At 41.6% G+C, this 27,907-nt stretch overlaps 1 protein-coding gene across 8 annotated transcripts; it reads left to right on the top strand.

The window, feature by feature from the left end:
- Positions 1-69: 69 nt before the first annotated feature.
- Positions 70-27,753, top strand: LOC139534872 (CD99 antigen-like protein 2). 8 transcript variants are annotated; one of them, XM_071334377.1, is made up of 12 exons: positions 70-394; positions 6,341-6,409; positions 6,779-6,823; positions 10,467-10,586; positions 11,734-11,832; positions 13,395-13,475; positions 16,774-16,836; positions 17,683-17,754; positions 18,021-18,065; positions 18,208-18,327; positions 18,463-18,528; positions 27,521-27,753. In XM_071334377.1, exons 1-12 carry the CDS (start codon positions 337-339, stop codon positions 27,523-27,525), a joined length of 843 nt encoding a protein of 280 aa, XP_071190478.1. In that variant the 5' UTR covers positions 70-336; the 3' UTR covers positions 27,526-27,753. The 8 variants fall into 8 exon arrangements, with proteins under 8 accessions (XP_071190478.1, XP_071190477.1, XP_071190476.1 ...); XM_071334376.1 differs by lacking the exon at positions 27,521-27,753 and adding an exon at positions 21,042-23,459 and having other exon boundaries at positions 6,782-6,823; XM_071334375.1 differs by lacking the exon at positions 27,521-27,753 and adding an exon at positions 21,042-23,459 and having other exon boundaries at positions 72-394.
- The last annotated feature ends 154 nt before the right edge of the window (positions 27,754-27,907 follow it).

Raw genomic sequence — 27,907 nt, 5'->3', positions numbered from 1 at the left:
GGAACCGCCCTACGCCGCCGTTGTAACGTATGATTCCACCACGCTGTAGCTTGTGCTGCTGCGCCAACCTACCACCCCGTCGTTTCTCCACCAGCGCACAGCGCCATATTCGCACTGCAGACTTTTGGTTCAGTTGCAGCAAACTGTTTGCCACTGTCGCACGGGTGCCGCCAAATAAATATTTTTTTTTAGATCAAACTAGCAAAAAACTGTTACATTGTAGCAACCAGACTCACGGATAAAAATATAAGTCGATTTATGGTTACAGTGTAAAGCTATTGTATCACTCTCTTCAGAACCAGTGTCGATACAACACCGGACGGACGAATTTCAAACATGGGCACATTTTCGGCATGGTCGATCTTTCTGGTGGTCTCGCTGCTAGCTGTGAAAGGTAAGCGTTTCGCCCAAACCCTCTCTCTCTTCTTTGTTGCGGTTCACGCTATTGCATAGTTCATCAGTTTTTTGTTGCCTCGGTCTGTTGTTTGTAACCAGTAGGCCCTTTTCTTTATTCTAAAGAGAATAACGGTACACGGGCAGCAGCAACTCACCGCTGCATAGTTCATTAACCTACAATCGAGACAGGGTTATTACATAGTTACGCGTTGCGGTCTAAAATATGTTTTAGCCTAACTACCCAGTCATGCCTGTATGTAGCCTGATACGTTAGTCTGGTTTGGACTTAGAGCCATATTGACCAGCCAGTCTGGCTGCGCACTGATGTTCCATATGTTTGATTCCAGAACCCAAATGAATCACGTTCTAAATCACGCGTTTGTCGATGTGAATATTCTAATTAATCAAACAAGAGGAAGCTTTATGTGAAGATGTGGGGTGAAAAAACGTTCCCCGAGATGCTGATTTCGTTGCAGTCTAGTCACATAGCAGTCAGTATGATCAATAGAATTCATGTTATAGGCAAGACAATAAGAACTAATATTCAGGATTGATATAGGTGTTATTCTGGGGTAATATGGATGGATTTTTAAAGGTTAAAATTGTCTTTGTTTATCTCAAACGATGGATGAATTAAATTAAGACATATGCAAACGGACTATTGATGATGATTGTCTGAAAATAATTGATAGTCCAGTTAACATTTTTTGGTGGATCACTTAGGCAGTTAGGATACACTCATAAGACAGCATGGTTTTTGATTGAATGGTTAGATTGTGAGCTAAGGAGCTACGGTCTCGTTCAGTGAGTGGAGTGTCTTTCGTTCTCTCCATCATGGCAGGTGCAGGTTCAGACCTCGAGGGTGCCAGTTTCCTCCCTCCACACAGACGCAGGCACACACACACACACACACACACTGAGCGTGTCATTGTGAGACAATGAGACCTGTCGAGTCCTCAAGTCCTATTCTGTTCTATTCAGATTATTACTGCATTAATGATCTGAATGTTCTATCCCAAATGGTACCCTATGCTATGTAGGGAATAGGGTGCCATTTGGGACAAACACCTGCATGTTTAAAGTAGAGGTCACGATTATGATTTTTCAACGCTGATACCGATTATTGGAGGACCAAAAATAGCCGATACCAATTAATCAGACGATTTTTTAAATGTATTTGTAATAATGACAATTACAACAATACTGAATGAACACTTATTTTAACTTAATATAATACATCAATAAAATCAATTTAGCCTCAAATAAATAATGAAACATGTTCAATTTGGTTTAAATAATGCAAAAACAAAGTGTTGGAGAAGAAAGTAAAAGTGCAATATGTGCTATGTAAGAAAGCTAACGTTTAAGTTCCTTGCTCAGAACATGAGAACATATGAAAGCTGGTGGTTCCTTTTAACATGAGTCTTCAATATTCCCAGGTAAGAAGTTTTAGGTTGTAGTTATTATAGGAATTATAGGACTATTTCTCTCTATACCATTTGTATTTCATATACCTTTGACTATTGGATGTTCTTATAGGCACTTTAGTATTGCCAGTGTAACAGTATAGCTTCCGTCCCTCTCCTCGCTCCTACCTGGGCTCGAACCAGGAACACATCGACAACAGCCACCCTCGAAGCAGCGTTATCCATCGCTCTACAAAAGCCGCGGCCCTTGCAGAGCAAGGGGAAGAACTACTCCAAGTCTCAGAGCGAGTGACGTTTGAAACGCTATTAGCGCGCATCCCGCTAACTAGCTAGCCATTTCACATCGGTTACACCAGCCTAATCTCGGGAGTTGATAGGCTTGAAGTCATAAACAGCGCAATGCTTGAAGCATTGCGAAGAGCTGCTGGCAAAACGCATGAAAGTGCTGTTTGAATGAATGCTTACGAGCCTGCTGGTGCCTACCACCGCTCAGTCAGACTGCTCTATCAAATCATAGACTTAATTATAACATAATAACACACAGAAATACGAGCCTTAGGTCATTAATATGGTCGAATCTGGAAACGATCATCTCGAAAACAAAACGTTTATTCTTTCAGTGAAATACGGAACCGTTCCGTATTTTATCTAACGGGTGGCATCCATAAGTCTAAATATTCCTGTGACATTGCACAACCTTCAATGTTATGTCATAATTACGTCAAATTCTGGCAAATTAGTTCGCAACGAGCCAGGCGGCCCAAACTGTTGCATATACCCTGACTCTGCGTGCAATGAACGCAAGAGAAGTGACACAATTTCACCTGGTTAATATTGCCTGCTAACCTGGATTTCTTTTAGCTAAATATGCAGGTTTAAAAATATATACTTCTGTGTATTGATTTTAAGAAAGGCATTGATGTTTATGGTTAGGTACAGTCGTGCAACGATTGTGCTTTTTTCGCAAATGCGCTTTTGTTAAATCATCCCCCGTTTGGCGAAGTTGGCTGTCTTCGTTAGGAAGAAATAGTCTTCACACAGTTCACAACGAGCCAGGTGGCCCAAACTGCTGCATATACCCTGACTCTGTTGCAAGAGAAATGACACATTTTCCCTAGTTAAAAGAAATTCATGTTAGCAGGCAATGTTAACTAAATATGCAGGTTTAAAAATATATACTTGTGCATTGATTTTAAGAAAAGCATTGATGTTTATGGTTAGGTACACGTTGGAGCAACGACAGTCCTTTTTCGCGAATGCGCACCGCATCGATTATATGCAACGCTGGACACGCTAGATAAACTAGTAATATCATCAACCATGTGTAGTTAACTAGTGATTATGATTGATTGATTGATTGTTTTTTATAAGATAAGTTTAATGCTAGCTAGCAACTTACCTTAGGTTACTGCATTCGCGTAACAGGCAGGCTCCTCGTGGAGTGCAATGTAAAGCAGGTGGTTAGAGTGTTGGACTAGTTAACTGTAAGGTTGCAAGATTGAATCCCCGAGCTGACAAGGTAAAAATCTGTCGTTCTGCCCCTGAACAAGGCAGTTAACCCACCGTTCCTAGGCCGTCATTGAAAATAAGAATGTGTTCTTAACTGACTTGCCTAGTTAAATAAAGGTGTAAAAAAAAAAAACGGCCAAACCGATTTCCGATTGTTATTAAAATCGGCCCTAATTAATCGGCCATTCCGAATAATCGGTCTATCTCTAGTTTAAAGTTCAGTCTGCCAGCTCTGCCACCCTTCACAGATTAGTGCGTATTTAGCTAATTTTAGCTAGAGGGGTTTGGATTGTGGGATGAGGGGATGAAGGAGGGGGGAGAGAGGGAGGAAAGGAGGGGGGGCATAACCTTAGCTGCAGTCTTTTCTTCGGGAGAGGGAGATGATGGGTTGTGTGTGAGTGTGTGTGTGACAGAGAGAAAAAGAGAGCTGTCTGGGTTGTGTGTGCGTGTCTGTGGAGGAGGAGAGGGAAGGGTGCGTGCGGTGGGTCTGTGGAGACCGAGAGGGGTGTGTGTGCATGAGCACATACATGCGTGCGTGTCAGCTTTCTTTTTGGGTTGTGTTACACCCTGCCACAGACTTAATGAAGAGTAATAAGATCAACCCCATAGACCGGCAGTGAGACAGAGCCATGTGGTGTTCGTCAATGAACAGAGGAATCTATTATTTATTCACTTTGTTACTCACCAGCTGGGGATCCAAACAGGTCTCTATAGACAACCGTTCGTATTGTGAATTCAGTGTTGACCTGAGAAATTACAGCTAATTAACTGCTATGGTATAGAGATGACTGTTGATGTCTTTTGGCTTTAAATGGCTTCAAATAGCAGCGGAGGTCAAACGATTGCGTTCGCTGGACAAGCCTTCATCGGCGTTTGAAGAACGTCTATACGCATGATAGCGTCGCACGGGTAAGAGGGCGATGGTCAGAAGTCATGTGGTTGTTTCTGAGGTCGTCACCAAGCTCGCATGGAATCCCGGTAAGGATATTTGTCCTGCCCTGCTACAGAGGAGAAAAGCCATTTGAAATTATGTAGATTGTCGTAGGAATTCTGGAACGCAGAATTCCTACGACAATCTACATAATTTCAAATGGCTTTTCTCCTCTACAGCAGGGCAGGACAAATATCCTTACAACCCGGGTGGGAGATAGCCTACATAGCTATAAGTCCTATAAATAATGATAGCGTAGCAATAGTAATAGAGCTGAATACTATAAAGACTAAAAGCTATGTTATAGCATACTAATAGCAATAGCCTTAGCTAAGAAATTGCAACAATGAAAGTCATATTATTAGTTAGGGCCTCATTAGTAATTGAACCATGGCTGTGCTGCAGAGGTGCATGGTGACCCAGCCTGGCCTGCAGTCACATAGACAGTGGTCTTCTTAGCCTCGAATCTATTTTTAGTGTTACCGGCCAGTGTCACCCACAAGTTGCCTGCCAGATCTCAGAAGGGACAGGGAGAGGGCAGCCGTGTCTGTGTGTTTGCGTGCGTGTGCGTGTGCACGCATGCATGTGAGTGTGCGTAACTAGGCAAGTGTGGCTCCTCTGTGTTCTTGGTGCTAAGCATCTTTCTAATTTCGGAAGGGGAGGAGAGAGGGTGCGCCTTGCAACGAGAGAGGGTGGAGCACATACAGTATAGTCCTCGGACTTAATCGAGCGGCTGACAAATTACACAAGACTTTAGTTCTGGGTTGACCAACATTATTCTTGGTCTAAAGGTCGAGCCTTCAGTACTTGGCTAGTAGGGTTAGCTGAGTCTGTGTTTCTGCTTCCTCTCTCAGACCAGTCTGTGTGTGTGTGTGTTTGTGTGCGTGTGTGCGTGTGTGTGCGTGTGCGTGTGTGTGTGTGTGTGTGTGCTAGGATAGTTCCCTTCTCAGACCAGTGTAGAATGCTGCTCTCTGACCCTTACAGATATTATTAGAAACAGGATGCTAACCTTACGCTAACATGCCTCCTAATGAATTTCACTAATAAACACACAGGAACTGCAGCAGTTTCATAACGATCATTGCGTAAATTGCACTGTAAGTGTTTAGAAGGGTAGTAGGTGCCTGTAGACACAGATCTAGGATCATCTTGTTATTCCCTGAAGCGTAACCCAGCACCATTAGGGTGCACGATTATGAACAGACCGTAGATCAGTAGAGGGACAGCTTCCTCCTACTTCCACTTAGCCCTGCTAGAGATAACCTTTGACCCGTCTGATGATAATGAGACACACAGATTGTATCTGCCCTGGTTGAAAACGTCCCAAATTATTTTGTTGGAGGACAAAACCGCTTATGGGCCTTTTGAGATCTTTCATGGTCACTCATTGTCACAAGAAAAACTTGAAAAAGAGATGCGTGTGTGTGTCACGACATGGACACAAAAGCTATTCTGTCCCATGTGCAGGAGGAATGCATTGGAGTCTGTCATGGGTTGTGTCGCAAATGACACCCTATTACCTTTCAAATGTACTACTTTTGACCGGAGCCAGTCATCTCAGTTGATATCTAGATCTGACAGAACGCAAGGCATTCTTCACTACACTGCAAAGAAAGATGGGTCGGCTGCAGACCTGGGTTCAAATGCTATTTGATATCATTTCAAGTACTTTATCTGAACTATTGAACTTACCTGTTAAAACCCTGCCTCGTCTGGCACTCCAGGCAGGCTAGTGCAAACGCTCAATGTATTTGAGAGATTTCAAATAGTATTTGAACCCATGTATGGTTGGTAGTGTTGCTGCACTCAGAACTAATGTGTTGTGCACATGTTATATACTACCGCACCATTATTATGGCTGTAGTTTGGAACGATTGGAACGCATTGTTGTAGATATAGTAGCAGAATCACTGATGTGGGACTTGGGATAGCAAAATATTTGATTCCGATTCCGATTGTTTAATGGTCACATGTACAGGGTGACTAGAGCAAAGTTCCTGTCCTTTTCACTGCAATGGATTGTGTAAAAACCCTCCACTCTTCTCCCTCCCTTCCTTCCACCCTTCCTGTATTGCAGTCCTGTCCCAGGATTTTGGTGACTTCGACCTGTCTGATGCCTTGGATGATGGCGATGTCACTAAAGCACGTAAGTACAGAAAGACAAAATGACTGTAAAATGTACAGTATTCAAATGCTTTAGACTTGCTGCTGTCTATTTCTGGCAAAACCTGGATTCATGCTTTAGGTCTATGGAATCATACATTTATTACGACGAAGTCATGGAAAATGCATTCAGTTGACAATGTTTATCTAACAGGGTTTGGGTCCATTCCATTTCAATTCAGTCAATTCAGGAAGTAAACTGACATTCCAATTGTTTCTCATACAGACGCATTGAGGATAACTGCATTTGAAATGTCAGTTTACTTCCTGAATTGACTGAATTCTAACCCTGATTTCCAGTGTTTGAGGACGAAGCTATACATTCTGTATAACATTGTTCTCTTCTCCTCAGCAGCAGCAGCCACACCGAAACCCAAACCGGTTCCATCGGGAGCAGGTAAACGATCCCAGATTCACTGATTCATCTAGATATGGACTTTCTCTGTTATTGATTATATCTGCCTGTACCGTAGATACTGGGCTTACATGAGTAAACACAATGCTCCTAATTGATTACCATTTATTAAATTGGTAGGCGTTAAAGCTGGTATTGACCACTTGAAAGACTACTAATAAAGATGTAGTGTATTTTCTGCTAATGATTATATAAGGTTCTAATATTAGAATAAGCAGCATCTACTTCCAATTCTCCCTATATCAGCCTAATGCAGATACTGTGTGTGACAAGCTGCCTGATACCGTGACATCTAAAAGGCATAAAAGAGGAACTGAGAAATAGTCTTAAAAGTACTTCTTAAAAACGGCTGATTTCGCGTTGGTTTGCCCTCAGCGCCTGGTCAATGTGACGCTCCACCTGCTACACCGAGCGTTGTTTTTTCCCTCATTATTTCAATTCACAATATAGAATGAACACATCGAGAATTGAACCTCGGCCATTCCTGAGCTTGGACGCTGCCACCGGACGTCACGCAACGTGAGCGCAACACGGGCAGCACAGCAGCTTTCGTTGAGTTCAAAGGAAGAATTCCCTTGATGGCTGATGGCAATGGCGGACGCCCGGTGGCTGTAGTGTCGCAGGGTCCTTACAAAGTAAACGCACATGACTGCTGGCTAAAACAAATGGCTCTCCCACAGTCAGGAAAAAACCTTTTCAAGAAAACACAAGCCCTGGTTACACATTGGAGGCACCTGTGCCAATGAGCAGTGCAATACAACAGAAAATGTTGGCAGTGACAGAAAGCGCCGGTTATGGATTAAACGAATGCATTTATACAGAGCATAAATAACATTGCATGATGTCAATTAATACTTTGAATCCATATGTTTAAAAAGGGTAATTTAGTACTTAGTGAACGGCTCTCCCTCACATTTCTTCCCCCTTGTCCAGTTTCACAAAGCTTGAATCGGTGAGACAGGAAGAGAAACAGCCACCCGTGTAGTTGCCATTGAGTTCACTTCAATTGAATTACTGTCCAACCTTCACCTTGCTATTGTGCATACTGAATGAATGAAATACACCTGAACCGGTGCTCTCCTATACCAGGCTCCGCTGCTCTCCTCAAGGCTGATCAACCGTCTACTCCCGCCCATCCTGGACTCTCCTCCAACGGAACACTTGCACCACTGTGGTTAGTTGACCTCCTCTGCTGCTGGTCTGCATCCTCAGGACTGTATCTGCTCGAGGCCACTATCACCGGCTGTTAATTCAGTCCATCCTGGAACCTCAGTCTTCTAAAAAAAAAACTTTTAAAACCATAGGTCACCCCAAAGGATAGGGGCTAATCCCAATTCTGACAGCAAATGTGACAAGCTGACCGATACCTTCTCATCTAAAAGGCATTAAAAGAGGAACTGAGAAATAAATAGCTATAAAATGACTTCATTTATTTTAAAAAGTGCAAACTTGCAAAGTAAACGTCTTCTTCTTCTGAGGTTTTACGGCGGTTGGCATCCAATATATGTTTGCTATACCGCCACCAACTGGACTTGGGTAAACACATGATAATTTGCGCCACAAAATAAAATAAAGACATTTAAAGAAGGCGAAAGGGAAAATGGGGGAAAAAATAAACAAATCTCGTACCATCCCTGCAGTACAGTTGATAACCGTTGCTATGAATGCTAGGAAGCCAATCTTACTGAAGCATATATCACTTGTTGGCCTATCCCTCTTTGCTGGCACAGATCCACTTACTTACACGGATCCTCTCAGGATCTTTCCCCCTTGACCCCTCTTCCTCTACTTTCTTCACTGTCTCAGCATACGACACCCCCTGGACTACTCCCTTGCACTGGCACTTCTGATCCCCAGCACCTTGGCCACCTTTACAATTAACACATACCGCTTCTTAGTAATCACAATAATCTATGGTTTAAACATGCCAATAAGTACTTTGAATCCATATATTTAAAAATACTTTTACCGTCTACTGTAGCTACGGTGCCTTCAGAAAGTATTCATACCCCTTGACTTATTCCACATTTTGTTGTGTTACAGCCTGAATTCAAAATGGATTAAATATATATTTTTCTCACCCATCTACACATAATACCCCATAATGACAAAGTGAAAACATGTTTTTAGAAATATTAGCACATTTATTGAAAATTAAATAAAGAAATATCTAATTTACTTAAGTATTCACAACCTTGAGTCAATACATGTTAGAATCACCTTTAGCAGCGATTACAGCTGTGAGTCTTTCTGGGTAAGTCTCTTAAGAGCTTTGCACACCTGGATTGTACAACATTTGCAAATTTTTATTTAAAAAATTCTTCAAGCTCAGTCAAGGTAGTTATTGATCATTGCTAGACAGCCATTTTCAAGTCTTGCCAAAGATTTTCAAGTCGATTTAGGTCCAAACTGTAACTAGGCCACTCAGGAACATTAAATGTCGTCTTGGTAAGCAACTCCAGTGTAGATTTGACCTTGTGTTTTAGGTTATTGTCCTGCTGAAAAGTACATTTGTCTCCCAGCGTATTCAGGACATAAAGTTAATTTCTGTGCCACATTTTTTGCAATTTTACTTTAATGTCTTATTGCAAACAGGATGCACGTTTTTGAAATTTTTTATTCTGTACACGCTTCATTCTTTTCACTCTGTCCTTTAGGTTAGTATTGTGGAGTAACTACAATGCTGTTGATCCATCCTATCACAGCCTTTAAACTCTGTAACTGTTTTAATGTCACTATTGTCCTCATGGTGAAATCCCTGAGTGGTTTCCTTGCTCTCCGGCAACTGAGTTAGGAAGGACGCCTGTATTTGTGTAGTGACTGGATGTATTGCTTTACCATCCAAAGTGTAATTAATAACTTCACCATGCTTTTAATGTTTTTTTACCTATCTACCAATAGGTGCCCTTTGCGAGGCATTGGAAAACCTCCCTGGCCTTTGTGATTGAATCTGTGTTTTACATTCACAGATAATTGTTTGTGTGGGGTACTGAGATGAGGTAGTCATTCAAAAATCATTTTAAACACTATTATTGCACACAAGAGTCCATGCAACTTATTATGTGACTTATTAAGCAGACTTTTACTCCTGAACGTATTTAGGCTTGCCATAACAATGTCTAAAAACATCCTTCCACTTTGACATTATGGGGTATTGTCTGTGGGCCTGTCAGTGACAAAAAAAAAACTAAATTTAATCCATTTTATAACGCAACAAAATGTGAAAAAAGTTAAGGGGTGTGAATACGTACTTTTTCTTATTTTTTCTCTCCCAGTACTAATCAGGCCGACCCTGAACAGGCGTGTTCAGGGTGGTATGGCCACAAGCTAATTTTGTTTATCCCGTTTTCTCCCTGAATTTGGTCCCTTGGCTCATCTCTGTGTGAATACTTTCTGAAGGCACCGTATGTACTAAAGGGCTACTTACCACATGCATGAAAATAATTCCTAGTGCAAATTTAGACCAATGACAAAGACCTATAGGTGTACGGGCACAAAGCAGCTAAATCATCTCTTAAGCAGGTGGGCAATAATAATTCATATACAGGCTTTGTCTTGACGTATATCCAATCTAGCCATGGTTTGACGGTACTGACTACGGTCATTTTGATGTTGTGTTCTTCAGACCTGGACCTGTCAGACTTCTTTGGAGAGGGGGACAAGATTACCACCACCAAAGCTCCTTCTAAGGTTCCTCCTAAAGTCCCAGCAACCAAGGCCCCGCTCAAACCCAAACCCAAACCAGGTGAGACATGAGGGAAGAAACCACCATAAAATACAGGCTTTCTAATCAGACCCTTTACACTTAGCACGTGAATGGAGAAATCCCTGCAACGTCCTGCTTACTAAACCCGCATGCATTAAGTCTCTCGTTTAGGAGAGGCTTTTACCCTAAGTGACTCACAAGTAGGCTATGTAGAAGACAGGTGGTGTACTTAGCAAATGCAATGGCCGCAGTCGAGTCGTGTAGAGTCAGCCAATACTGCTTGTCAATAGATATTGATTATAAGCAAAATGCAGTCTCGGGTTTGAGTCAGCTGGAACAGTTGATGGGTAAACTATTGACAACAAAGTCTCGACAATGCTTAAGATGGATCACTACACACAAACCGTTTTGAGAACCACTGCTATAAGATAGCATGGTACCATCAACACATGTATGTCTGTATCTCTCTTGTGAAAAAGGCTGTCCCTTATTTGTTAGTCATAGTCTTGGCCTCGCACCTCTTGTTTATGTTGTGCAGAGGAGGCTGGTGGGATGAGCTATCGGAGGACGGGCTCGATGTAATGGCTGGAATATAATAGATGGAACAGAGTCAGATACGTTGTTTTTGTGTGTTTGATGTTTGGTACCATTCCATTGATTTCATTCCAGCCATTACAATGAGCCCGTCCTCCTATAGCTCCTCCCACCAGCCTCCTCTGATGTTGTGGTATTAACGTGTATGTACATTTGCAGTCACCATACTATTCTCAGATCATCTCTAGCTAAATCCACTACAACTCACAAGCATCTCTACTATAGTACTGTATGGGATTCCATTAACCCTACTAGCTATCCCTAGAGTGATCACAACACTAACAGATCTGTACAGAACTTGTCCTAACACACCTTAAACGAAGGGCTAGATTCAATCCGGAGCGTGGAAGAGCCGCGTTATCGCGTGATTTACATTTAAAGGGGATTTCCGATTGAGCCGGCATATGCAGCGTTTACTTTGAATGCAGTCCCTATGAACGCAGAAACATTGCCTTTAAATTCCAATCACGCTATAGCCGAATCTTCCACGCTCTGGATTGAATCTAGTCCTAAGCCTAGCATTAAGCCTTGTTAAACCAGACTGAACGCTAACTAGGCTATACTAATTCCTGAGCACTCACTACACTAACAGATGACACCCAGGCTGATTTTGACTTTGGGCCCGGCCTCCGCCCGGGCCTGCTCCCCCGCGCCACCAAGGGCCCCCGTAACCCACCTAGGCCCCAGCCCGGTTGGTACCGCTACCACTTAACGAACAGACGTGGGTTCAAATACTATTTGAAACGCTTCAAAACGTAAATACTTTGAGCCTGCTGAAGTGCCAGATGGGCGGGAGCTTGCAATCTTCAGACTATTCTATTGGTCCATTAAGCTAGGCGAGCTCAAAACAAGCACCGATAAAGTATTTCAAACGATTTTGAATAGCGTTTGAACCCAGGTCTTAGAACCACCATCCCACCCTCCCGTCCGTTTTCACATCTTGCGTGCGGGTCCCAAATGGCACCCTGTTCCCTATATAGCGCACTACTTTTGACCAGGCCCAGATGTGGGGAACAGGGTGCCATTTCAGATGCAGCCTATGTATCAGCGTCAATATATGTGTGTATTCCCGTTGTCGCACATCATCATCCCTTCTGCACGGTTGGTTCGAAAGACCAGCGCTGCTTGTGGGTGACGTAGGCCTCTTGTCAGACTATGTCCCATCAGTCTGAAACAGAGGTGTAGATATACAGAGTTTGGCAAACTCCGTTTTAGATTTTAGAATTTGTATAGGCACCGTTTTGACACCATTCTCATTAGAATGCATATTAGAACGTTAATGGCATGGAATGTTTGGATTCAACATGGAGGCTAGTTTGCCAAAATCTCTATAAAATATCAATGGCTCTGGTCTAAACTAGCTTCCTTGTTCCCGGTCTCTGCTTTGCCTCATGCACACTGGTCTGATTGGACCGGACAGATGACAACTCATAATGGTTATCATGGGGGAGAGGAGATGAGGAAAGGAAGCGAGTGAAGATTATTGGAACACACTCCATGTCTATATTCACACACGTTATAGTGGTATCTTGTCTGCATCAGTTACATCTTGTTCTCCTATAGCACACCATTGTAGACACACTATAGACACACACGCCATGTTGTTTTCATGTTGTTGTTGTTTGTCATCTGTTGTCACACATGTTATTGTGTGTGTAAATATTGTGTTTTGAGTCAGTATCTTCTTTCACTGTTGGGCTTTTGAGCCATAGAACTCTGTCACATTCTGGAATGCAACTAAGTGACCAAACAACAATTTGACCTTTGAATGACCTTTGGACCTATTTAGTATGTATTCAATCCCAAAATGTCTCGTTGTCCTTATTTGTGGTCATTGTAAGTTTGTCTATTTGTTGTATACAACAGCTTGTTGTATATTGCTCTATTTCTGGAATGCTTGGTATATTGTGACATAAGTGTAGCCTAAGTGCATGTTTGGCTTGACAATGACAGCAATGGAATTGGCAAGAGCACAAACAGATCTTGGACCAGGCTAACAGAAGTCACTACTGCAGTGGTTTCCTCTCGGGTGAGGTGTGCTAGATGCCCTAACGCATCGTAGCAGTGGTTTGTTCAGGCTCACCTTTGTGACAAATTTTCCCCACATTTCCTGGTTTTCCAGAAATCCCGGTTGGAAGATTCCTAGAATAAGGAGAGAATAAGCACGAAAACTTGGGTATTTTGGGAAAGTTACTGTAATTTTGCAACTCTACCTTTGACCTTTGACCCCTGACCTGTGACCTTTCCCTGCAGCAGGTGATGAGTTTGACCTGAGTGATGCTCTGGACCCCAAAAACGACATTGGAGGGAAGGACAAGAACAAGGGACAAGCAGGTTACCTATTATTTTATTATTTGTCTATTTAAGTGTTTTGTATTTTTTTTGTTAATTTGTTAATTTATTTGTATTTGACATACCTATAGTGGGGGTTTGCAATAGGTATGGTACAGGGCACCAGAACGAATCAGTTGGACGGGCATTTGATTTCCAGAGGGGGCGCGCTTTTTCACAGGACCTCCTATGTGCGAACGAGCTTGGCACGAACACATCCAGTCATGATGCCTTCATCTGATTGTCAAACAAATCACGTAAAAAAGTAGGTTATTTTCGCACATTCTTCCGAAATAAGTCAAGCATCCGAACAGCGCATTCTCCAACTTTCCTTCAATTCGCAAGTGGCTGAAACTATCTCACCGGAGAAAGCATTCGATCGAGCGAAACAGCGCCCCTCTGTCTTACTATATGTTAATCAAATCAAATGTGGTCACATACACGTGTTTAGCAGATGTTATTGCGGGTGTAGCGAAAAGCCCATGTATCTGATGCTGTCATACTCTTTCTGGCCAGACAGCATCAGATACATGGGCTACATATAGTAACTAATCAAAAGAGAACCATCGCGTTCTCCCAGAAGCTTGGCTGGTGCGTAAACCCGCGAATTCAGACAAACAGGTGTAATGGGTTCGCACTCAATTTTATTTCATATATATATATATATATGTTTACCTCATCAGGGATAGCGTACACAGATGTTTCGGCTTTACAGCCTTCAGTGTGTAGGTACAAATTTCTTTCATTCAAAACAGCATTTGCAAAGATCAACAGCTGTGCAGCAGGTGCTTCTAATCAGAGGTTGCATTCATCTGCCAATCAGGGATATCGCTTTTCTGGTCTACCTGTATACAAATGAGTCACAAAGAGATACAGAATTATAGGATATGGGAGCGGGCACGGGCAACTCACAAATCAATCGCCCTCAGGTGTCCACTCACCTAAATACATCACATCAATTCATCAGATAGCCTACCACAAAGGACATCAGGCAAAGCCGTTCATCAATATGTCGGGACAACTCATAAACGATATGCAAAATCTGATATGGACAGTTCTTGTATAACAGTCTAAATGTGGCATATAGGAAGGAGGTGAAATCGAATTCTTCGTTTAAACCGCGCGGAGAGACAGAATTTAATGTATACATCCACATGGCTTCTTTTTGGAGTAATTTGTTGTCATAGTCACCTCCTCTACGTGGTGGATTAACTTTTTCGATCCCGACGCAACGCAATCAGATTTTGTTTTATAAATTGTTTCACAACTGGCGAGGTGATATATTGACGTCTAATAGTGGATTTATGTTCTCCAAGACGTAATTTCAAGGCACGGGATGTTTTTCCAATATAATTCTAATTGCAAGAACACTGTAACATATACACAACTCCTTGAGTCGGGTAAGTTATACGTTACTTTATTTCATAGGTCCTAGAAGTCTGAGGGCATACAAAGTTTTAACATTTCCTGATGTTGCTACAAGAGGTAGATGGGAAGATCTACAGGGGGAAGCATCCTTTTACGAATGCCTCTGACCACATCTGATTTAACCAATAAGTTTGATAGATTTCTTGATCGTTTACAGGTGAATAAAGGTAGATTCTAAAAAGCTGAATTTAAGTTGGAGTCTGATGATAATGTACCAGTGTTAATTGACAATACACTTGATGCCATTACGGCTATTATTGAAAGTAAGTATATAGTTTACAGGAAACAGTTTCTTCTTTTTGTGGGGATTTATTAAGTAACTGGCTTCTGTTGACGCTTGTAACTTGTTTTTCGAGCTTTATCAAGCCAGGAATCGGGTATCCTCTCAAGCGGAAACGCTCAAGAAGAGAATTTGATTGTCTCATCATATTCTTCGTTTGTGTCACAGATGCGACGCAGTCTATGAAGTTGGCTTACTGGTAAACCTCTTTTTAGGGGGAGAGGGTGATAACTATCAACTGTCAATATAGTATTTTCTGTAAACAGTAGTACTTAGAGATTGTCCCTTCTTTGTATCAAGTACATCTAAGAAATGTATAGAGTTAATGTTATTTTCCATAGTGAATGAAATTGATTGTACTTCAGAGTTATTGTAGCTAAGACATTTAATTTAATTTCGTAACCCGACCAGATCATAAAGCAATCGTCTATATAGCTGGTCCAATATTTAACATGATCTTTGTAAGGATTATTTTCAAAAATAAAATCCAATTAGAATTTCCCCATAAAGGGATTTGTATAGTCAATGGAGCTAAGTTCCCATTGCTGTTCCAAAAGTCTGTAGATAGTAATATTTATCAAATAATGTTTATTTTTTTAGTAAGCACTAGTTGTGCAAACTCAATTATATAATTTGTAGGCACCTCGCTTAAGCGGTTGGAGAGGAAGAATTTGAGGGCGTCCATACCGCCATCGTTTGGAATATTGGTATATAGCAATGAGCCATTAAGAGTGACTAACCAGTCTCCTTCATTAATAACTGGTCTACTTTGTAGTTTCATTAGAACAAATGCTGTTTTGAATGAAAGATAATTGGACCCACACACTGAAGGCTGTAAAGCCGAAACATCCGTGCACGCTATCCCTTGATGCAGTAAAAAAAAAAAAAAAATGGAATATTGAAGTAAGCTTTATGCGACATATTTTTGAGTGCGAACCCATTACACTTTTTTGTTCGTCTACATATAGTAAGACAGAGGGGCGCTGTTTCAGACACTTGCACATTGAAGAAAAGTTGGCGAGTGCACTGTTCGGACGCTAGAATTATTTTGGACGCACGCCATCTTTCTGTTGGCGCATGTCTCGGTCAAATAAATTATCAATACTCTATATTTCATTTGGGCGGCAAGGAGGTACGTAGGGTAAGGCCGGCCAGGTCCCCTAAGATCCGCCCATAACGCCGTCCCTGTTCAAATCCAAGTTTATTGTTCACGTACGCAGATTTGCAGATGTTATCGCAGGTGCAGCGAAGTAGTATGGTATTTACTAGGCCTAGATTCAATCCGGACCACGGAAGATCCGCGTTATAGTGCAATTGACATTTGCACGTAATTTCCGATTTGAGCATATGCAGCGTTTACCGCGAGTGAGTTCTCTGTGAAGAGAAAACATTGCCTTTAATGTTGTAGTGTAGTAGCAAGTAGTATAGTCATAGTATAGCTGTACAATCGCAGTAATGTTCTAGACACCAGAGGTGTGTAGGCTATAGTACTGTAACGTAGTAATAGTACAGTATAGTAGCAATATAGTAGAGCCGTGGTATTATTATAGTATTAGTATACAGAAGGTTGATGTGGTGTCATGTGCTCGTCAGATAAAGGTATCGGAGGCGGGGGCAAGGGTGCCGGAGCTTCCAACAACAGAGGGGGGAATGGGGGTAAGAACCCTGCCTGACCTACCCTATACCGTGCCTACCCTAACCAACATGGTCTACCTGACCAAACTAAACGCTACTGTGCCTGTCCTGCCTCTGTCTACTGGGCTGGGTACTAGCTTTTTTGGATAAACCTTCTTGGATAATACCGAGTTCAATTTAACCTCATTCCTCTCTTTAATATCCAATATATCTGTCCTGTCTTTATGTCACATCTCTCTATCTTTTATGCCTGTCTCTCTCTCTCTTTATTTCTCCCTGTCTCTCTGTCTCTTACTTTCTGCCTCTCCATCTCCATTTATCCATCTCTCTATCCCCCCGATCTATCTCTCTCACACCATTAACAAGGCCTACTGGGGAGTTATCGACTGGGCACACACAGAGTGTGTGTGTACTGCGTTTGGATGGGTATCTGTTTGGATGTGTTTAACACGTACTCTACTAAAAGCTTCCTCTTGGCATGTTTGTACTGTGGGTGTACTGCGCACAAAGCAGGACTGATGGTCTATATCCAAAACCCACATCCTCAAAAAGGCACCGCTTCCGATTTCCTGCCAATGTGGTCATAATATCTGGCAACTTGCATGGGGAAGGTAGCTGTAGTTTCACTCCGGCTGGGTCTTGTCAAAGGCTAATCTTCTCTTTTTTTCTTCCCGGGTGAAATCTGGCAACCAGCACTTATCCTCTACATACTGTGGTTGACCCCACGTCTGCTGAACTTTGTCCTCTCTCTGGTGACCTTCCTTTGGAGGCATTGGCATTGTTTGTATGGGGACCGTCCCTGGCTTGGAGCCTGGTGTGTCAGGTTAGGGTTGCCAGTTAATGTAATCCTATATCCCGCATTTTTAGGTGGATCCTTCTCGGACGATGATCTGTTTGGCGTTGGAAAAGACAACACCTATAAACCCGACAAAGGGAAAGGTGATGATCTCAGATTTGGGAAATTATGAGTTTAAGGAGCTTAAGGACAGACTTCTGTGTTCCGACCTTTGCTTGTATTTCTTATGATGAATTATTGAAGATACTCTTGTTTTAATATGACAAATAAATATATTTACATCTGGGTTGTTAAGATTCTCTTGTCAGGACACAAGATGTAAATACTGTATATTTACGCACATGAATGCACGTTAATAAATAACGTGATAGACTACCTCGCAGTACATCTTTCAAATGTGTCCATGTAGGTGGACGTAATGGTGGCCCATCCACTGCTGATGACAACAACTATGGTATGATGACAACAACAACAATATTGGTTGACAACAACATTATTTTTATGAGAAAAAAAAGATTTACATGACCATGGTCTGTGTCTAATATTGATGGTTGATTGTGAATTATACCTCTCTCTGTGTTCTCCCTTCGTTCCAGACACCATGGCGGAGACCGGAACCATCGCAGGTATCGTCAGTGCCGTTGGCGTGGCGCTGGTTGGCGCAGTTACGAGCTACATCTCCTACCAGAAGAAGAAGTTCTGCTTCAGCATACAACGTAAGTGACCAGCTGGGAAAAGTGTCCTCTATAATCTATAATCTAGAGATAATAATACATTCATATTTAATCATGAATTAGTTATAATAATCTAGATGTGAGATGATCTCAGACTGTTGTCTCCTCCCATCACAGAGAGCCTGAATGCAGAACTGGTGAAGACTGATAACCTGGACGCTGTGGTGGCCACAGAACCACAAGGTAACCACCCATAGAGAGCTAGAGCTCTATTCAATCAGATCCGCTTTAGCCCACATTTGCATAGCGGTTGTTTTTGCGGGGTCAGAGGTGGAACTGCGTTAGAGCTGACAAATCCACGAGCGGCTCCTCTGGCATTATACCTAAAGCGGACATTGCCATTGGCTGCACGGAGTGGCGTTACGAGAAATCCCATGCATCCTTGTTTACAAGTTCGAACTCTGGAATGTGAGATGTAATCGACACCTTGATTAGGCTGATAGAAATCCTCATTATTTCGTGGAATAATTTTCAATTTGAGCGCCATTATTTCTACATACCACTTTCTCGTTCTTAACTTCTAACGCAAGTGGGACGGGCAGTGCTTCATTTGTAAATCGGGAGGTGCCGGGAAACAAAAAGTGAGCGCGAGAGGGGGGTGACCTGGGGAGCTCTGAGGTACCGGAACGCATGAGAGAAACCTTTATAATAAAGCATTTCATGCATATCATCACATTTGCGTAGTGACACAAAGCAGTAGAGTAGAGGTACTTACAGAAGTTGCACACATGGGGAACATTGTAGTAGCCTCGGGTCCGGGACAAATGTGGCCTTTTATAAACGCATTTCATGCAATTCTACGTCATTTTACATGACTGGAGACTTTTGCAGAATCTTTTTTAATACCGCACAAATGATCGAAATGACAGGCTACTTTGACGCTGACAAACGGAGAATCTGAGATCAATTAAAACGACCTTAAATCCATCAACAGCTTAGGCCTACGTGTGTGGAGACACATATTGTAGGTTACAATATGAGGATGAAATTATAGTCCTAAAAATGCTATCCGGTTTCACTGACTCACCCAATGACGTGTTGCTCCCTCACCGGTGAGTATTGATAGTTTTGCGGTGTTGATGGTTGACACGAGAGTGAAATACGAAACTGTATTCTCTCCAGTTAAAAGGGTCTGTCAGGGAGATGGGGAGGGAAGGAGAGGGAGGGAGATGGAGGGGGAGGAACTCGTGTTTTGTTTGGCAACTCAATACTCTGGGATGTCTCCAATCTGGTGAGAAAAGGAGACAAAAGAAAAGTGAGAGAAAGGTTTTCCTTACCCCGGAACTTATACCATATATGACCAACACCTTTCTTATAATGGAATCCATGAGAAGAAGTTGTCTTTGTGTTTGGACAATATGCAGCATATTTGACTTTACTTCAAATGAAGTAGATTAGAGTAGATAAAATGACCGCCAATTGAAAATGGTCATAGGGCTGGTTGTGGTTGTAAAAAGGTTTATGAAGGCATTATTAAGCTTTAGAGGTTTCAGTTTGTGGGCCCTACCGTTTGGCGCAGCGGTCTAAGGCACTGGATCGCAGTGTTGCGGCATCACTACAGCCTGGGGTACGATCCCCGTGACTGGGAGTCTCATAGGGCGATGTCCGGGATAGGCGAGGGTTTGGCCGGGTGGGGCTTTACTTGGCTCATCGCGCTCTAGCCACTCCTTGTGGCGGGCCGGGCTCCTGCAAGTTCAACAGTATTTCCTCCGACACTTTGGTGCTTCTGGGTTAAGCGAGCGGTTGTCAACAATGAAGAGGCGACTCCGGGATGCTGGCCTTCTAGGCAGAGTTGCAAAGAAAAAGCCATATCTCAGACTGGCCAATAAAAAGAGAAGATTAAGATGGGCAAAAGAACACTGACACTGAACAGAGGAGCTCTGCCTGGAAGGCCAGCATCCCGGAGTCGCCTCTTCACTGTTGACGTTGAGACTGGTGTTTTGCGGGTACTATTTAATGAAGCTGCCAGTTGAGGACTTGTGAGGCATCTGTTTCTCAATCTAGACACTCTAATGTACTTGTCCTCTTGCTCAGTTGTGCACCGGGGCCTCCCACTCCTCTTTCTATTCTGGTTAGAGCCAGTTAGCGCTGTTCTGTGAAGGGAGTAGTACACAGCGTTGTACGAGATCTTCAGTTTCTTGGCATTTTCTCGCATGGAATAGCCTTCATTTCTCAGAGTTTCAGAAGAAAGTTCTTTGTTTCTGGCCATTTTGAGCCTGTAATCAAACCCACAAATGCTGATGCTCCAGATACTCAACTAGTCTAAAGCCAGTGTTATTGCTTCTTTAATCAGGACAACAGTTTTCAGCTGTGCTAACATAATTGCAAAAGGGTTTTCTAATGATCAATTAGCCTTTTAAAATGATAAACTTGGATTAGCTAACGCAACATGCCATTGGAACACAGGAGTGATGGTTGCTGATAATGGGCCTCTGTACGCCTATGTAGATATTCCATATAAAATCTGCCGTTTCCAGCTACAATAGTTATTTACGACATTAACAATGTCTACACTGTATTTCTGATCAATTTGATGTTATTTTAGTGGACAAAAAAATTTGCTTTTCTTTCATAAACAAGTGCATTTCTAAGTGACCCCAAACTTTTGAACGGTAGTGTATATATAAAAAAAGAAGTTGCAGTTTGTGATCAGGTTTATAACCATCAGTTTCATCTCTCCTCTCTTTCACCAACAGTTCAACAGACTCTTCTGGAACCCCCCAATGCTGAGCCCCCTAGTGAGGAGAACGCTGTCTAACACCCCCCCCTGTTCTGCCTCGTCCCCCAACCTACATACACGCACAAACAAAGAGGGCATGACAACACACACTTACACGCTCCCACCTTATGAAATATCTCTCTCCACCTGACACACACCAACACACACACACCACGTTTGAATGATAGTCCCACCCCCCTTATACCTGGCTATACAGAGATCGGCAAACTCTGTTTGTAATGTAGCGTTCCATTGGCGGCCATGTTGACACCGCTAACTTGCATGACATTCTAAGGTCAGAATGTCATTGTTACATAACTTGGTGCCAACATGGAGGGTAGTTTGCTGACCTCTGTAGACCTACCCCTGCCAAACTATGTGTAAATATCATTTTAATTTATTTTAACTGTTTTGAATACCACTAATATGTCTGTTTACTATATGATTATGTAGGAGATGTTAACCTGATCCCGGATCAGTTTGAGTTTGACAATGATAGTCAGAGGACTTGCTAAACTAAAACACATACAGATCTCGGGCCAGGCTTCCATCTTGGTATTTCCTGAAGAGATAGTATAGGACATAGTATAGCCCACATACTTGTCCCGTAACTCTGTTTATTCAATCAAAAAGCGTATCTAATCGACACAAGCCCTATGATTGGTGTGGATTTGTTTGCTTAAGCATATAAAAAAGGAAGTGATTTGAACTGTTTTAACTGTTGATGCTAGAAATCAAACGTCGATTGATATCCGACCTGCACTTTCTATCTATTGGATTGCCTTCAATATTAGTTGAATTGGTTGAATTCAATTGGTTGTACGTATATCCCTCGTGTGATTTTGTACCATTTCTACCTTCATTGTATATACTCGTCTTGTCCTACAGACACAAAGCGTTTTTGCAGTGGTTACTTACACAGGTTCATGTCTAAAAGCTGCATTTTTATAGCCTCGATGCCAGTCTTTGTGCTTTTTAGGCACGTCCTTGTCACTCATTGTAGTGCTAGCATTTTTATAGTGTTGATTTGAGGATGGGGAAAAAATGAAGCAATTTGAACAACTTATTTGTTACCTACTAACCCCAGAGCTGCTGCTTATTGTCCCTCATAAAATGTGCGCTTTTTAATGACACTGAAGAGGAAATAGTCTCTTTTCCAATATCCTTAATAGCATACTACTTAGGGAACGAACCAGTAGGGAATGAACCAGTGTATTGGGTCCTAGCATTCTAAGTAGTATTCCAGTATGGACATCGGAGGGTACACAAAGGCTCTGTTCCAATATCCACACTAGCACACTACTTAAGCTGCGTTTATACTGCCAGTCCAATTCTGATATTTTGACAAATTATTGACAAAATATCTGATCTGATTAGTCAAAATACCAATTAGTGGCAAAAGATCAGAATTGGGATGCCTGTGTAAATGTAGCCGTAGGGAACGAGCCAGTGTATGAGGTCCTAGCATTCAAAGTAGTATGCTAGTATGGATATTGTAGCGTAGCCTTTAAGTCTACTTGTGTGGAAACGTGTTTGTGATGAAGATACTAATACTACCCTTTGTACGTTGTATATCTATTTTGTCTTATTGAGATAATGCCAGTGCTAGAGAAAGTTAAGTGAATGTGAAATCGAAGCCTAGTTGATCTTTAAAACCTCTTGATATTGAAGTAACATAATGGTCGCGTTCCAGGCCAACTACATTGTAGACGCTGCAGATATTCCAGGGCATCAACCAATAGTTGCGTGCCACATCATCGACTTGGCGGTCAGGCATCAGGTTGCTATATCATAATGTGGTTAGCTGATGTGTTAAAGTCTTATCCAAGCATTGTGAGATTTGGAAGGCGTCTGCAATGTAGTCAGTCTGTAACGCGCCCAGTGGCTCTATAGAAAATTGAAGTTTTTTTTGTAACAAAGTTATTTATGGCTATGTATAGACTTCTGAAGTCCTTCAGATGTAGCTCTTTGCTATATGAAAGCATAGTTAGTTAGTCTTAGGTTCTTTGGGTAGTCTTCATACTAGGTGTTGCTTTGCTGCAGTCAGTTGCTTGTTAGGAGGATTGGGGTCAATTCCATCTCAAACCAGCCAATTCAGGAAGGGATTTCAAATTCCATTTCAAGAATTGAGAAAATGCACAAGAATTTATAAAATCTTTAATTGAAAGACAATGGCACATTTCAGTTCATGAATTGGGATTTGAAATCACTCCCTTGAATTTACTTAATTGAAATGAAATTGGCCCTAATCCTGGTTAGGAGACTAGTAGTGAAAGTGAAGCTTGTAAATTGCGGTGTGAGCATATTTCTGTGTTTTGACTATTACTTGTTGTATGAGCATATTCCTTGATATTACAGTGTGTCCTGATGATCTATACACTCCTTCCTAAGTGTGTTTTGCGAGAAAATAATTGCGTCTCTGCACCCCCACTCTTTCTACACTAACGTTTCCGAGAGTGGGTTTTGTCTTAACTTCTTATCTCAACTTATTTAACATTTATTTTAGATATAGAAGTACGTTTGTTTCCAAGTGACTTTTATTCCAGAAATGAAAACCTTTTTAGGGCGGATCTAAAATGGCCCCCTATTCCCTTTGTAGTGCACTACTATATAGGGAAGAGGATGTGATTTGGGATGTAGTCCTACTGTATGCTGCACCCTGTTCTGTTTGGCTCCCTTGTTGCCTTGGAAACACAGCTCTAGAACCACTCCTGTGATGTTCCAGCATTCTCCCTACCTGTAGTAACTCACTGTCCCTAACAACTGCACCAGGATCAGTTGTATCATCTTACTTATAATGGGTAAGGTAAGGATTTAGGTCGGAGGAACTGTTGTTAACCCTTTAAAAATACGGACAGAATATCCCGAAGACACATTTCAGTTCAAGGCATTTAGTTGTACAACTGACTAGGTATCCCCCTTTCCCCTTTCTTTCCATTCATTTTCAATCGTTCTAATTCATTCTAATCAATGACATAATAAAGGACCGTAGTATTGCGGAAAACAACACAGGACAATACAACTGTCCAAAAATTCAATTTCACAAAGGTTAAAAGGTCCAATGCAGCAGTTTATTATCTCAATATCAAATAATTTCTGGTTAACAATTGAGTACCTTACTAGCTAGGTTTCCATCCAGTTGTTGATTTTCTTGCAAATATGCAAAAATCCACATGAAAACATTATGCACATTTTCCCACCAGAGATGTGTTTCCACCAAATTGACTTGTTGCAGATAAAAGGCTGTGTGTGATGACGTAGTGCACATGAAAATACCTTTTGCGGTTAAATTCCCATGTACCGAATAAAGAAATACAAGTTACTGTAAATGGTTTTCCATCGCATTTTCAACTCTACTGATGGTTTTCTCGCCCAAAAAATTAGCGCGTGCCCACTCTGGTATTGGCGTGTGCGCTCTAGCCAATAGCTTGCAGATAACTTTGTGGGTATAGCCTACATGATGAGATTATGAACAAACGGCAGCCAATCATCGATGATCATGTTATTTATTGGAAAGGAGCATCAAGCTCATCACTGCACTTTCATCACCCTGTGAAGTTCATCATAACTTATTTCATCTGTAGCCTAATGAACTGCATGCTTTCCCGACGAGTCGTAGTGGGAGGATCACACATGTCATCGTGTGACTCCCAAGTTTACTTCGATATGATGGTTATTATATCAATATTTGCGCATTAAAGCATTTCCACCAACATTTCTTGCATAATTAATTTTACAAACACAAAAACGATCCCACCTTGTCTAGCGTATTTTGTTTTGTCGACATTTGAAAAGTTTACCGACAAATTTTCTGTTTCCATCAGACATTTTTTATTTGAGGTACTTTATGTGCATAAAAAGGGTGGATGGAAACCTGGTTATTGTGATTGGTTTCAATTAAAATAGTCAAAAGGAAACAAAATTAGCAATTTCTCAAGCAAGAATTTTGGTAGGACTGTCTGGGAGTGGTCTGAGTGGGGAGGGCAAAACTGATGTCACCAGGCAGGCCAAAACTCCATCCCACCAAAACAGGCCGAAATTTCAGCTCTTACACTAAAAGGGCATTATCATAATTTTCACAATTTCACAGTATTATTCTAACCTTACAGTGGAAATATATATAAAACATAGGAAAATCACGTTTTTGACTGCACTGGTCCTTTAACTAAGGGGCAGTGAGTAACTGGAGAACCGTAGTTAACACTTTCCTCTGTCACCCAGATTCAGGTGTGCATTGCTAACCTCTCTCCTATGACACTGCTGTAGTAGTTATGGTGCTTCTCTATGCCTTATAACCTGCTAGCTCATGCTGGGTCCCACAGTGCTAACCACATAGATCTAGAATCAATAGAATGAACAACGTTGTCTCCGAGCATTTGGTATGTAAACCCAAGACACTCCATTTAATATGATACGTTACATTTCATATGGTATGTTTTAATTTGTGGATGTCCTTCATCCATTTCATGATATGTTACGAATTGCAATGCGTACAATATGTTACGAATTTGCATACCGTACAATATGTTACAAATTCCAATTTGTTGTTGCTAATGTTAGCTAGCTGGCTAAAATTAGCTGGGATAGGGGTTAAGGTTAGGGAAAGGAGTTAGGTTAAAGGGTTAGGGTTACGGGAAGGGTTAGCTAACATGCTAAGTAGTTACAAATTAGCTAAAAAGTAGTAAGAAGTTGCTAATTAGCTAAAATGCTAAAGTTGTCCGTGATGAGATTTGAACACAACCTTTGGGTTGCTAGATGTTCGCGTTATACCAAATGTAACATCATACTAATTTCAGTGTTATGGATTTGCATTTACTATGTTACGTCTAGTCTATGAGACCAGTCTGGAATGGAACATTCAATGGCTAGAATGGATAGAATCTTCTCAGTGTTCTACACATGCAACAATGGTGTAGGAACTAGAGATGATATTTCTATGGGAACTACCAATTGAATTCCAGTAGTCTAAGGGCATGTGTCCATTCTATGTATTCTATTTCTATGGCTAAAACACCCCCGTGACTGAGATCTGTGCTTACACACAAAAACAACCAACAACGAATGTTAAACGAATGTAATCTTTCTCTTAACTCAGATGCGACAGCGCCTACCGCGGTGCTTTTCGCTCGTAGCAAAGATGTTCAAAAACCCACCAAAGATGTAGCATTGATGGATTTGACCATTGGAAGATTTTCAGATATTGGATCTTAGTGTTGTGCTTTGGGTTGAATGTTTCACTTTATAACTGCCACTAAATAGTAGAGGAAGGAATCCCCTTTCTTTTTACTATTGCATGCGAGGTAGTTTTGGGCACAACCAAAAAGAAAACACATGTGAAGACATTCGATTCTGGACCAATTGAATGTTTAGGAGTGTCTTCCACATGATAACATCACATAGCTACATAAAAATCCTCAAAATAAAATGACATAGAAATTCCTCACAAATATTCACTTTTTTAAATGTGGATTGAGACTGTTAGGGCGAAGAATCCCAGCATCCCTTGTCATAGACTTGTTATAGGCTTGGTAGATATAAGAGAATTTGATTTGAAGAGCACAGAGTTTGTGTGTCAGTACTGCCTGTGAGATGATTATCTTGTGGTACTATTGTGTACTCTTGTGGTACTATGCTATACTATGGTTTTGAAGGGTATTATTGTGCCTCTTGGATGCAGTATGGATAATTTGCCTGATTTGGAAATTAGATCATGTCAAGTTTTCGAAGACATAAGGAAACGTATATACAGTAGTATACGAGTCAATGAACTAGGAGACGCTGCCCAGTAGTTTGCAGTCCTAAGGCTTCGACGTTTCCCTTACTTTCTATGGTTTACGATAACTGGGAACTAAAGGTAGCAGACATAGCAGCAGTTGGATCGCCTTAAATCTAGGGGCTCCTCTACTACACATATAACGGTATGGGCTATAATGGAACTGTACAGAAATACAATGCATGTTTTGGGATATTTAGCAGTAGTCTTTGGAAGTTTTCCTCATTGGGTTTGCATTGAGAAAGCCTGGGCGCCAGTATGTTTCTGCTCTCTTGCCAACTCCTTATGACTTGACGCATGACAGCAATGGAGCTGGCAAGAGCACAAACAGATCTGGGACCAGGCTAGCATTGGTAGGCTTGGTCTGATGATAATATATTTGGATCAGGAGTAGTAGTTGGTGGTTGAATGTGAAGGTATGTATGAACTGGCAGTGAAGTCTAGGATGAGAACAATAAGGATTGGACCGGTATGTCATCATAATAGAAACCTGGAAGTACGCAAGAGTGCCACGTTTTCCTATCCAGTTCCATTCACTGGTGTCTCTGTTTTAAAAGTAGTACACTAATATCTAGGAAATAGGGTGTTCTGTGAGACACAGTTCAATTTGGTTCCAGTGCAGATCTACTTACTTAAGAATGATCTATTACACAACTGTCTCATTCTTCTTTATCTCATTCTAGAGTGAAGTCATCCAGTCGTTGCACTAGCTGTCACTCCAACCCCACTGACCAGTTAGAAGTAAGAACGCAGGGCTCTTATGACATCACAATGTATTCCGACTGTACCATTCACTTCAGATACGTACTAACAATATGGCCTTCTGCATGCACAGAATCCACGCCTGATTCACTAGTGCCTGTAAACTGAACTACACACACACAATTTACGCACGCACGTACATACAGTGGGGCAAAAAAGTATTTAGTCAGCCACCAATTGTGCAAGTTCTCCCACTTAAAAAGATGAGAGAGGCCTGTAATTTTCATCATAGGTACACTTCAACTATGAAAGACAAAATGAGAAAAAAATATCCAGAAAATCACATTGTAGGATTTTTAATGAATTTA

The sequence above is a fragment of the Salvelinus alpinus genome, chromosome 11 (assembly GCF_045679555.1).
Source record: "Salvelinus alpinus chromosome 11, SLU_Salpinus.1, whole genome shotgun sequence".
Lineage (NCBI taxonomy): Eukaryota > Metazoa > Chordata > Actinopteri > Salmoniformes > Salmonidae > Salvelinus > Salvelinus alpinus.
The sequence above is the reverse complement of the archived record's forward strand: the minus strand, read 5'-3'. Positions and strand labels throughout refer to the sequence as shown.